Source organism: Asparagus officinalis, chromosome 7, assembly GCF_001876935.1.
Source record: "Asparagus officinalis chromosome 7, Aspof.V1, whole genome shotgun sequence".
NCBI lineage: Eukaryota > Viridiplantae > Streptophyta > Magnoliopsida > Asparagales > Asparagaceae > Asparagus > Asparagus officinalis.
In genome coordinates this window covers 12661278-12673078 of record NC_033800.1, presented here as the reverse complement: position 1 = coordinate 12673078, position 11801 = coordinate 12661278, and the positions used below count along the sequence as shown (strand labels likewise).

Below are 11801 nucleotides of genomic sequence, written 5' to 3'. Positions count from 1 at the left end.
AGATAGGTTACAGGTTTTATTCTATTTGCAAGTATCTTTGATATAAATTTGTATATAACATTGCAGCAAGAGATAGGCCTGAAGTCTGAGGGGGTTTTAGAGCATTGTACGTTTGGGATAAGGGTAATTGAAGTGGAATTAGCAACCCCCAATATCTTTCCAGTTTTGAAGAAGTCCTCTATGGCCAATGTGACCTCATCTCTAATTATAGGTCATGCAGTTTTGAAAAAAGAAGCACTATAGCTATCAGGCCCTGGTGCTTTATCATCAGCCATGGAGAATACTGCTGCCTTAGTTTCATCCTTAGTCACTGGAATAGAGAGCTCCCTAATTTGAGAGTCATTTAGACAAGAGCCTGATTTTATGATGTTTATGTCGGGCGGGGAAGAGTAAACTGCCGTGCCTATCAGGTTTTTGTAAAAGGACACTAACTCTAACAATTTCATCACCATTAGTAATCCTATTCCCCTCATTATTGTAGAGAACCACCACTCTGTTATCATGCCTGTTTGATTTAGCAATTGCATGAAAAAACTGGTACATCTATCTCCGTGCACACTCCAAGATATTCTAGCTTTTTGCTTATAGAAAGATAGTTCATAGTCTAGAAGGTTGTTGTAGATAGAAAAGCACTCTTTCTCATGGCTAATAAGTGCAGGATTGAGGGGATTAGATTGTAGAGTTCTCTGTGCATCTTCTAAAGCAATTATGGCTCTTTGTACTTGCCCACTGATATTTTTGAAATGCTTCTTGTTAAGATCCTTCAATGCACCCCTCAACAATTTAAGTTTTGTATAAACTAAAAACATTATGAATCCCTGGATTTTAGATTCCCAAATATTGGATACCGTGGGAAGAAACCTATCATGCTTGGTCCACATTTTAAAGAATTTGAATGGCTTTTTTCCTTGTATCTGATCATCATAAACCAATACTATTGTTGGTGAATGGTCTGAGAAACTTGGAAGCAAAAATTCCACATGGCTGGAGTTGAACATATTGATCCATGCATCATTTACCGGTGCTTTATCAAGTCTACTCCAGACCCTAGTGCTTGCATCTTGCTTATTATTCCAGGTGTAAAAACATCCTTGTGTTTTCAAGTGATTAAGAGAGCAATCTTCAATCGACTTTCTAAATTCTCTAGTGTCAGCCTCAGTAAGATTTGTACCTCCCAATTTCTTTTTATTACTTATCATGGTATTAAAATTCCCACATAGGAGCCATGGTATATTACCAATGTTTTGAAGAATGCTATTAAGATCAGACCATAACTCTTTTCTAGCTTCCATTTGGTTGAAACCATAAATGGTAGAGATAACACAGTCTAACCTACCATCTAAGGACTTGACTAAACAAGTAGCATGCTGATCTGATTTTTTAATAACCTGAATATCAAAAATACAAGAATCCCACATGATAAGGATCCTGGTTTTCTCAGGAACCCTAACATTTGATATCCATTCCTAGTTGCTAGCTATTTTCTTGCTAATAATAGGAAGTGAAGATTCCTTAATTTTGGTTTCTAGGAGAGCTAAGAAGGATAGATGATATTGCATTAAGTAATTCCTTACCAAATGTTGTTTGGAGGATTTATTCAACCCCTCACATTCCAGAATGACAAATTCATTGAAGTAATCCCCCTATCAATTATAGAGGGATCACATGTACTATTGTTCTCATATGAATTGCCTGAGCTAGTTTTCCTAGTTTTACTCGAACATATACCCAGGAATCACCATGTTTGAGTGTTGAACTTGCATCATGTGTATTGGGCTTATATTTTCCTTTTCTCTGTAATTTATAAAGCTTTCCCCTACCTGCAATATTTCCTTTCCTTTTGATTGAGAGTGGAGTACTGAATTGTTTTTCAGGAATATATTTGCATCATCTTTCACCTTATCCAGAACAGATAAAACAAGCTGATGCACAAAATTTTCTTGTCTCAAGCCCTCATTTCCTTTTGGAAGTACCCTCCCCCCTCCTGAACATGCACAACATGCACATGATGTACAAATTGCTGAACTATATCATTATGTGTTATAGCTTCATTCTTCTTAGACTGGGCCACATCCTCCTGAATGTGCACAACATGCACATCAGTGGTATCAGCATTCAGAATTGACATGCCAGTTGCTCCTGTATTAACAAGCTTCACAGTTTTTTTAGGAAGTTTTTTTAGGAATCCATCTCTGTATTCCAGCCTTCCTCCTGCAAAATTTTGTTTCATGACCAACTATTTTACATGTGTCACACCATCTAGGCTTTAATTCATAATACACATTCTGAAGAAACTTCTTGCCATTTGGTCCATGTATATAAATTTCATCAGGAAGTGAAGAGGGCATGTTGACTTCAACTAGCACCCTTGCATATGCTAGCCTTTGTCTAATAGTTGTTAGCTTATCAGTATCAATAGTATTGCCTATAATGCTGGTAATTTTACTAACACTCTTTGCATTTCACAAATTAAGCTTCAAGCCTGGTAAGTGAATCCACACAGGATACACACAATCATCCATCTTTTCTAAATCTTCATCTATAGTCCAAGGCTTCAAAAGGATAGGCCTAGATCCAAAAAACCAAGGCCCGTTCTCCAAGATGCTCCTCATATCATCCATGTTTTTAAACTTAAACAGAAAAAGACCAGGTTTGAGAAGACATACTTCAGGAATTGCCAAACTCCCCCAAACTTTTAGAACATAAGATTCCATTGCCTTGAATTTTGCATTTAATGCCAAAACATGTCTAATAAGAGAAGATTTCTGTAGGCTGTCTAAAAATTATAATAGATAGTTGATTCCCCATCAAACACCGATGATGGAAGTTATAATCTGACGACTTCCAGAAGGCTACAATTTGAAGACTTTCATGTAGACTGATGAAGGGTATAATCTGACGACCTTCGTAATAACTGATGAAAGCTCTAATCAACAGCCTTCATAATCAACATCGAGAGTTACAATCTGACGACTCTCACATATCAAAGAGCTAAAGCAAAGATTACAAAACGACGATCTTTGCAACGTTCTGACAGAAAGAGACTACAAATCGACGGGCTCTTCAAACCAAGACGTGGAAGTCCTCCCCGCACACCAGCATTAAGACGCATCACGTTCATAGCCACGAACGTTGCTCAACGCAGCTCCAAGCGCTGTCCAACGCAGCTCTATACCGTTGCCCAACGTAGCTCTATACTGTTGCTCAACGCAGCTCCAACCGCTGCCCAACGCAGCTCTATACCGCTGCCCAACGCAGCTCTATACCGCTGCCAGACGCAACTCTATACCGCTACCAAACGCAGCTTCCAAGCCGCCAAACGCAGCTTCCAACAAGATGCCAACGTAGTTTCCAGCCGCTGCGTCCGAGCTTTCAGACACTGCGTTCAAGCTTCCAAACACTGCGTTTGAACGCAGAATTCGCATCAGAACATGGATTTTGCGTTTGACTCGTTCAAACACGAGCTGAACAGTTTCAAAACCGTTTCCCACGATCTGAGGGGATCACAACTCCACTCAGGAGTGATTTAAGGGGTGGTTACATCCCATTAGCCCCACTTAGGAGCGAATTAAGAATGTGGTTACACACCTTAATCCCCTATAAATAACTAAAAATCAATTCAGTTCAAGGGTCGGTCTGTTGGGACTCCTTGGCAGCAGGGGCTTCGGTTCTGATCCTTCGGTTAGAACTTCTTGGCAGCGAAAAGATGATCCTTCATCCTTCGGTTGAAGCTTTGGAGATCATCAATAAGATCTTCTTCATCCTTGGCTTTGGAGATCAGCAGTAAGATCCTCTTTTTTTAATCAGGAAATCCAATTGTAACTGAGATTAAAGGAATACAGATTAATTTTCCTTCGTTTCTTTTTACTGCAAATTTTCCCACAAACAAAAGATGGCGACTCCGCTGGGGACTAGCTTCTCTGACGAAGAAGTGGTGGCGCAATTCAATGTTCACCTCACTGGAACAACCGTCGAAACTCTCGTGGTAGAGTTTGATCAAGCCAAGTTTGAGGAGGCCCTCTCCTCCGGATCCCTTAGCCCCAAGGCTATGCGCAAGATCCACAAAGTCTCCAAAGAGACTAAAGCTCCAACTGTTGCTCCTATGCCGAAGAAAGACCTCTACTTTGGGCCAGATTGCTTGGACAGCCCCTCCTCCGATGGAGTGGGCTCAGCTTCAGCCAAACCCGCGCCAAGACGACGGGTATCGGGTCGAAAGATGTCCATTGAGGCGACAAAGGCCTTGAAGCAGGCTAAGAAGAATGCCGCTCGACGCAGGAGGAGATCCCTGCGACGAGCACATCTTCGAGAATATTGATCCTCAAGTCAACACGAGCTTCGTGTTTGTGAGCCTAAACGTGACCCTATGCCCTGCGTTTCTATTTCAGAATGCAAGTATTGCGTCTATGAGCCCAAACATAGGCTCTGTGTGAAGAAGACTGAGCGCAACCCTCTGCGTAGCACGACTAGATTGAGGGGCGGATGTCAGAAGTCTTTGGATTCAAGGCGTCTCAACCATATCCATGCTCACCAGGAGCCAGTCCCGTCCAATCATGGACTGGGGGTTCCAATTCAAATCTCACGATCAGTGAGTAATTCTTCTCGAGTCTTTGCGAAAGATTTGAGAGAGTTCATATCGAGAGAAAGACTGATGCAACAAATCATTCGTTCATTCCAATGTGAACGACTGATTCCTACGGTCCTCTCGGGATGTCAATGCTGCTCATATGCGGCCAAACTGTTGGTGTTCGACCAATTTACGAACGTTGCTTTGCCCAACCAATGACGACGTTCTCACATGAAGAAGTCTCCATAGACCGAGTATCCTGGGGTCACTATCAATGTGATCGGCAGAGGGAAAGCCTCAGGTCCTAGTTCCGATAACTCTGAGACAAGTCGTTCACCGACCGTCAGAGAAATCGCTAACGAGTTTGAAGGAGTCTACCAACGCACTCGGACGCGAACAGGAGCCATTCCCCCTATCAACTATCGGAGGTTAGCCATAAAAACTAATTCCGATGATGAACACTCAGCCATTGCGGAGTCTCAATCATCAAGCTCTTTCATTGGGCATGAGAGCTTCACCCACATGGCAGAACATTCTGAAGATCTTTCAAAGAGGGTTGCTGATCAAGACGTCATGCTCAAATCTCAGCAGAAGGCCATTAATGAACTCATGGCCCTGTTGAATCAACTCATCGCAGACAAAGTTAAATATCAGAAGACAGATTCGCCAACTAGGCAAGAATCCTCCCGGAGAGGAAAAACGTCTTCATCCCGACCTCACACAAGCAAAGGGAAGGGAAAAATGGTTGATGATACGGCTTCTGACCAAGAAGCCCACAACCTAGAATCTTCCTCTGATGAAGGAAGAGAGACTGAGAACGAACAGAATATCCAGTCTGCCAAAATGGAAGAATTGGAAGCCCGCCTCAATGCCATGGCCAACAGAAGCGAGCTCCAAGAAGAGGGAGTTGTCAGACCCTATCCTGCCGAATGGGATGCAGCCCCTTATCCTCCAAAATTTGAGGTACCGACGCTACAAACTTTTAACGGCACGGGTTCACCGAACCAACATATCTATCACTTCAAGTCACAGACTGGGAATGTGATATCAAACGACGCCATACTGGCTCGATTATTCAAAGGCAATCATTGGCACCCTCAAGGGAGTTGCCTTTGAATGGTTTAGAAAATTACATGCCGGATGTATCCAAAAGTGGACGGATTTAGAGAGACTTTTCCTATCAAGATTCTTTGAAGATGATACAGAAGTTCCATTCATACCATTCTCGCCACTAAGCAGAAGAAGAGGGAGTCTGTCAAAGTCTTCGTCAAAAGGTTTTGAAACATGGCTCTATGATGTCCGACAGGTATGACACAGTCTACCCTAGTGGAGACCTGTCGACATAATTTACAAACCGACCTCCTAGCCCGAATAGGGGTTGCAGAATGTCGTTCCTAGAGACAACTAATCTCTCAAGGCGAACAGGCTCAAAAGATTATTACCAGGATCAAACCTGAAGAACAAAGTAGGCAGGATCAACCTGAGCAATCAGACCAAGCCCAACCTTCACCTGAGCAATCGGACCAAGCCCAATCTTCTCAGTCAGAAGAAGATACCACGACTATTGAAGCTAATCCTCCTCAATAGAGCACAAATGAGGGTTACAGAATGCCGTTCCTGGAGACAACTAATTTCTCAAGGCGAACAGGCTCAAAAGATTATTGCCAGGATCAAAGCTGAAGAACAAAGTGGGCAAGATCAGCCCGAGCAATCGGACAAAGCCCAATCTTCTCCTGAGCAATCGGACCAAGCCCAATCTTCTCAGTCAGAAGAGGAAGATACCACGACTATTGAAGCTAATCCTCCTCAATAGGATGGCGAATCTACCAAATCTATCACGTTAACAGTTACCTCTGATAGTCTATCAATCTGCCAATCCTCTTCAATAGGATGACAGGTCCATAAATCTATCACGTTAACAGTTACCTCTGATAGTCCATCAATCTGCTAATCCGCTTCAATAGGATGGCGAGTCTACCAAAACTATCACGTTAACCGTCACCTCTGATAGTCTTTTTCCTCCAAATTCCCCCACTAATCCTCTTCAAGTAGGATGACGGGTCCACCAAAACTATCACGTTAACCGTCACCTCTGATAGTCCTTTTCCTCCAAATTCCCCCACCAATCCTCTTCAAGAAGGATGGCGGGTCCACCAAAACTATCACGTTAACCATCACCTCTGATAGTCATTTTCCTCCATATTCCTCCACCAATCCTCTTCAAGTAGGATGGCGGGTCCACAAAACTATCACGTTAACAGTTACATCTGATAGTCAAACTCATCAGATAATGGCCTACCAGGTGATGTGCCTCTATTCCGACTTCATGGATAGTGCCTCACTAGGTGATGTGCCTTGTCTACCTCTTTTTATTCCCCTGCTAAGTCTTAATCAAGACTGGGGGTTGGTTACTTGGAATCCATTGGATTAAGAGTAATAAATCTTTCACATCGTCAAGTTAACATTACACTTCTGACGATCATCACCCCACAGAGTATGAATGCAGCTTGCATCGCTCCTAATTTGTCACGTTAACAATATACCTCTGACAATCAACTTATCAATCCTCTTCAATAGGATGATAGGTCCTCAAAATTGCTCAAATCGCAATCTTCCCCAGCAAGATACTAAGTCTTAAAAATCTTAGTATCAAAATTCATCGCTTCTGATGATAAACCCACTTAGCAATTCTTCCCAGCGAGACGCTAGTCTTCAAAATCTTGTTCAAATCACAAGTACACAATCCTGTCACGTTAATATCACACCTCTGACAACCGATTCACTTATCAATCCTCTTCAATAGGATGATAAGTCCACAAAGTTACCCTGATCGCAACAAATTTTTGTCATGTTAACACCAAACCTCTGACAATCCACTTATAAATCCTCGTCAATAGGATGATAAGTCCACAAAGTTGTCACGTTAACATCATACCTCTAACAACCCACTTATCAATCCTCGTCAATAGGATGATAAGTCCACAAAGTTGCCCTGATCACAACAAATTTTTGTCATGTTAACACCAAACCTCTGACAATCCACTTATCAATCCTCGTCAATAGGATGGTAAGTCCACAAAGTTGTCACATTAACATCATACCTCTGACAACCCACTTATCAATCCTCGTCAATAGGATGATAAGTCCACAAAGTTGCTCTCATCGCAACACAAATTCCTGTCATGTTAATATCACACCTCTGACAAAATCAACTTATTAATCCTCTTCAATAGGATGATAAGTCCACAAAGTTGCTCCGATCGTAACATTCTCTTGTCACGTTAATATCAAACACCTCTGACAAAATCAACTTATCGACTCTCGTCAATAGAGCGATAGGTCCTCAAAGTTGCTTCGATCGCAATACTTTTCACTTATCGACTCTCGTCAATGGAGCGATAGGTCCATAAAAATACTGTTAGGTTAACATCACACCTCTAACAGTCAAACCCCCCAATGAACTTGTTAATCCTTTTTCAACAAGAATAGCAAGTTGTCATTATAAAATCCCCAACGGATTAAATATTTTCTAGAAATCCTAGTGATAATAAAGAAAATTTCTGAATTTCACTCTAAGTGAAAATTCATGCCAAGTTAATATTACACCTCTGGCGCTTCCAACTTTCTTTCAGTGTTTCAAGTAACACAGGAAGAAATAACAACAAAGTCTACGTATTCAACATCGTAGCACCAAAATCCATGCCTTTTACGCATGGGGGACTTTATCTCGATCCCTAATTAGAGATAAGCCTACGCCTAACACGCGTTGCCGGTTAGTCGTTTCCCGTGAAAATGACAAAGTCTATGTATTCAAAATCATAGCATCAAGTCTAAGAGGGTTCATTCTCTTAGCACAACGTTACATGTGGAACGGACTTAGACAATCCACATGCTAGCCCGACTCAAACGGTAGTCGGTAAAGGCTTATCAAATCCGTTGATGGCTGAGGATTTGCCAAAAATCATATGCACGTTTGTAGGTCCATCAGCTTAATGGATGTGAGTCGAGACTTAAAACAAATGAGCTAAAGACAAGTCTCAAAGACTTAGTCAAAAATGCACGGAAGCCACTTCCATGTCTTAAGTCAAAACGTTAAGGTCAGACCCGCGATGCAAAAACCGAACGCCGAGGTCACACCCGTGTTCCAAATTCAACATGCAAGGGTGAGACCCGCATCTCAAGTTCAAAATGCAGGGTTCACCCCCACATTCCAGAAGCAAGATTATGGCACATACCTTCACACGGGTCCTACGTGGCAAATCACTTCAACCAAGATGCCTTCGAAGCAAGTGCAGAGAACAAATCCTTTACAACAAGGAATCAGCAGCTCCAAGATCAGAGTTGAGATCCAAAGTATTCCGAAAATTCGTCCCAGTCAACCGCGAACTTTCGAAAACTTTGGAGGGGGTTCTGTAGGCTGTCTAAAAATTATAATAGATAGCTGATTCCCCATCAAACACCGATGATGGAAGTTACAATCTGATGACTTCCAAAAGGCTACAATTTGAAGACTTTCATGTAGACTGATGAATGGTACAATCTGACGACCTTCGCAATAACTGATAAAAGTTCTAATCAACAGCCTTCACAATCAACATCGAGAGTTACAATCTGACGACTCTCACATATCAAAGAGATAAAGCAAAGATTACAAAACGACGATCTTTGCAACGTTCTGACATAAAGAGACTACAAATCGACGGTCTCTTCAAACCAAGACGTGGAAGTCCTCCCCGCACACCAGCATCAAGACGCATCGCGTTCATAGCCACGAACGTTGCTCAAGGCAGCTCCAAGCGCTGTCCAACGCAGCTCTATACCGCTGCCCAACGCAGCTCTATACCGCTGCCCAACGCAGCTTTATACCGCTGCCCAACGCAGCTCTATACCGCTGCCAGACGCAACTCTATACCGCTACCAAACGCAGCTTCCAAGCCGCCAAACGCAGCTTCCAACAAGATGCCAATGCAGTTTCTAGCCGCTGCGTCCGAGCTTTCAGACACTGCGTTCAAACTTCCAAACACTGCGTTTGAACGCAGAATTCGCATTAGAACATGGATTTTGCGTTTGACTCGTTCAAACATGAGCTGAACGGTTTTAAAACCGTTTCCCACGATCTAAGGGGATCACAACTCTACTCAGGAGTGATTTAAGGGGTGGTTACATCCCATTAGCCCCACTTAGGAGCGAATTAAGGAGGTGGTTACACCCCTTAATCCCCCATAAATAACTAAAAATCAATTCAGTTCAATGGTCGGTCTGTTGGGACTCCTTGGCAGCAGGGGCTTCGGTTCTGATCCTTCGGTTGGAACTTCTTGGCAGCGAAAAGATGATCCTTCATCCTTCGGTTGAAGCTTTGGAGATCAGCAATAAGATCTTCTTCATCCTTGGCTTATAGACCGATTTTGGTTAAATCAACTCTTTCATAGAGTTTCAAACTCATTCAGAGTTCTCCACAACGTCAAATCGTGAGGAGAAGACCATGTTCCAGTGAATCAAGACGTCGGATCGTCAACGAGAAGCAAACTCGACGCGAGCATTCGAGGGAGGCATCTCATCGCCACCGTGAAGAACCCAGAATTAAACAAAGGGGAGAATCAAATTCATTCTCCTCTCTTTTATAATCAGTAAATCCAATTATAACTGAGATTAAAGGAATACAGATCAATTTTCCTTCGTTTCTTTTTACTGCAAATTTTCCCACAAACAATTTCCATATAGTGCTTCCTTCATTCCATTCATCCTCATCAAATGTTACTGAATTTGCTACATCAGGTTTTACATAGTTCAAACTAAATCCACTACCAGGTTTCCTGTTATCAGTGAATAAACTCACCCAAGTTTTCTTCGTGTTGATAACAGGATCTGGAAGAGGCACATCTTTTGAAGAATCAAGAGGAGGAAAATCAAACTTATTACTATCAAGAAATCTAGTATTTGAGTTATTTTTAACTAAATTCTCAACAGATTTTACCATATTAGAGGAATTTCCCGCCGGAGCCAATGGAACAGTACTTGATTCCAGAATCAAAACAACATCCGGAATAATTGAAGAAACAGAATCAAAGTTCTTATTAGAAATATTAGAACGATGTTTTGATGAGAGATTTAATATTGATTCATTCTCCAATTCAAGATCATCCGCCCAAGAAATTCTTGATGAACTACCATCACCAATTCCAGAGTTTGAAGACTTACAGAGGTGGCGTGATCGAACTTCGATCAACTCAGGAGTTATCTGAGATAGAAGAGAATCCACCAAGAATTTGTTAGATCTAAGTATATCCGTCATTGACACCTTCATCTTCTCTCATTTGGGTCTAGTAGATCCCATTAGATCCGAGAAGAATCCATCATCTTCAACATCAGAGTGATCTTCAGGAGGAATTGAGCTCGAATTAGAAGCTCTTAATCCAATTTCCAGGATTTTCTTTCCATTTTTTTCTCACCATTTTTTACAAGGCGAGGGCGCAAGTTAGCAGGGAAAAAATCGCCCGCTAACGTGTACCAAGAAGACAACCGCCAAAAGAACTAATAATTAGACTTTTGATTCAAAGAAGAAACAAAACAAAATATGAGCCATTTTAGATTGAGATTTTACTTTATGGTGTTTTTTTTTAAAATATGATTAGGGCAACCAACTTGTCACAAAATGCAATTCTCCCGCTTCTGCATAATTTTTAGCCCCAACCCTAAAAATTTGCCTCATCCTTCGTGTTAGAAACTTTTTTTCCCTCATATCCCACTTTGAGCGGAAGTGATATAGTTTTTAGGTATTTATTTTCTAAATATATTAGTGATAATTATAATAATATATTATTGCTAAAAGTTATATTAAATTAAATTGTATTATTAAATATCATCATTATTACATTATTCACTAATATTTAATTTATTTTAGTGTTATTATAATATTAGTTATATTACTATAACATTACTTTATATTACTTAATTATATTACTTAATATAACAATATTATTATAGTATTCCTACGATATGTAATATGTTATATTATAATTTAATATTTATATTTAATATAATAAAATTTTGATTCTATTATAACTTAATTATTATATAATTAATAATATTCAATATATTGATAATATTATTGTTTTTATTATATTATAATATTATAATAATAAAATATTAATAATGTACTTCATAGAAAAATATATATAATATATGAAACTAATTTTGATATAATATCAATTAATAATATTGAATGTATTGTGATGTA

At 40.6% G+C, this 11801-nt stretch overlaps 1 protein-coding gene across 1 annotated transcript; it reads right to left on the bottom strand.

The window, feature by feature from the left end:
* On the bottom strand, positions 213 to 10856 carry LOC109846694. Its single transcript, XM_020415940.1, has 4 exons — positions 10254 to 10856; positions 2015 to 2236; positions 1821 to 1898; positions 213 to 1388 (listed from the first exon to the last, which is right to left on the bottom strand). The coding sequence occupies exons 1-4, from the start codon at positions 10854 to 10856 to the stop codon at positions 213 to 215; spliced, it is 2079 nt and encodes a 692-aa protein (XP_020271529.1).

Excerpts from the sequence above, each read along its gene's own strand:
- LOC109846694 (XM_020415940.1), bottom strand. The coding sequence starts at position 10,856 with ATGACGGATATACTTAGATCTAACAAATTCTTGGTGGATTCTCTTCTA. Across the intron at positions 1,899-2,014 it reads ATGATATAGTTCAGCAATTT|GTGAAAGATGATGCAAATAT; the intron begins GTACATCATGTG and ends GTTCTGGATAAG. Across the intron at positions 1,389-1,820 it reads AAGGAAAGGAAATATTGCAG|GTTATTAAAAAATCAGATCA; the intron begins GTAGGGGAAAGC and ends TTTGATATTCAG.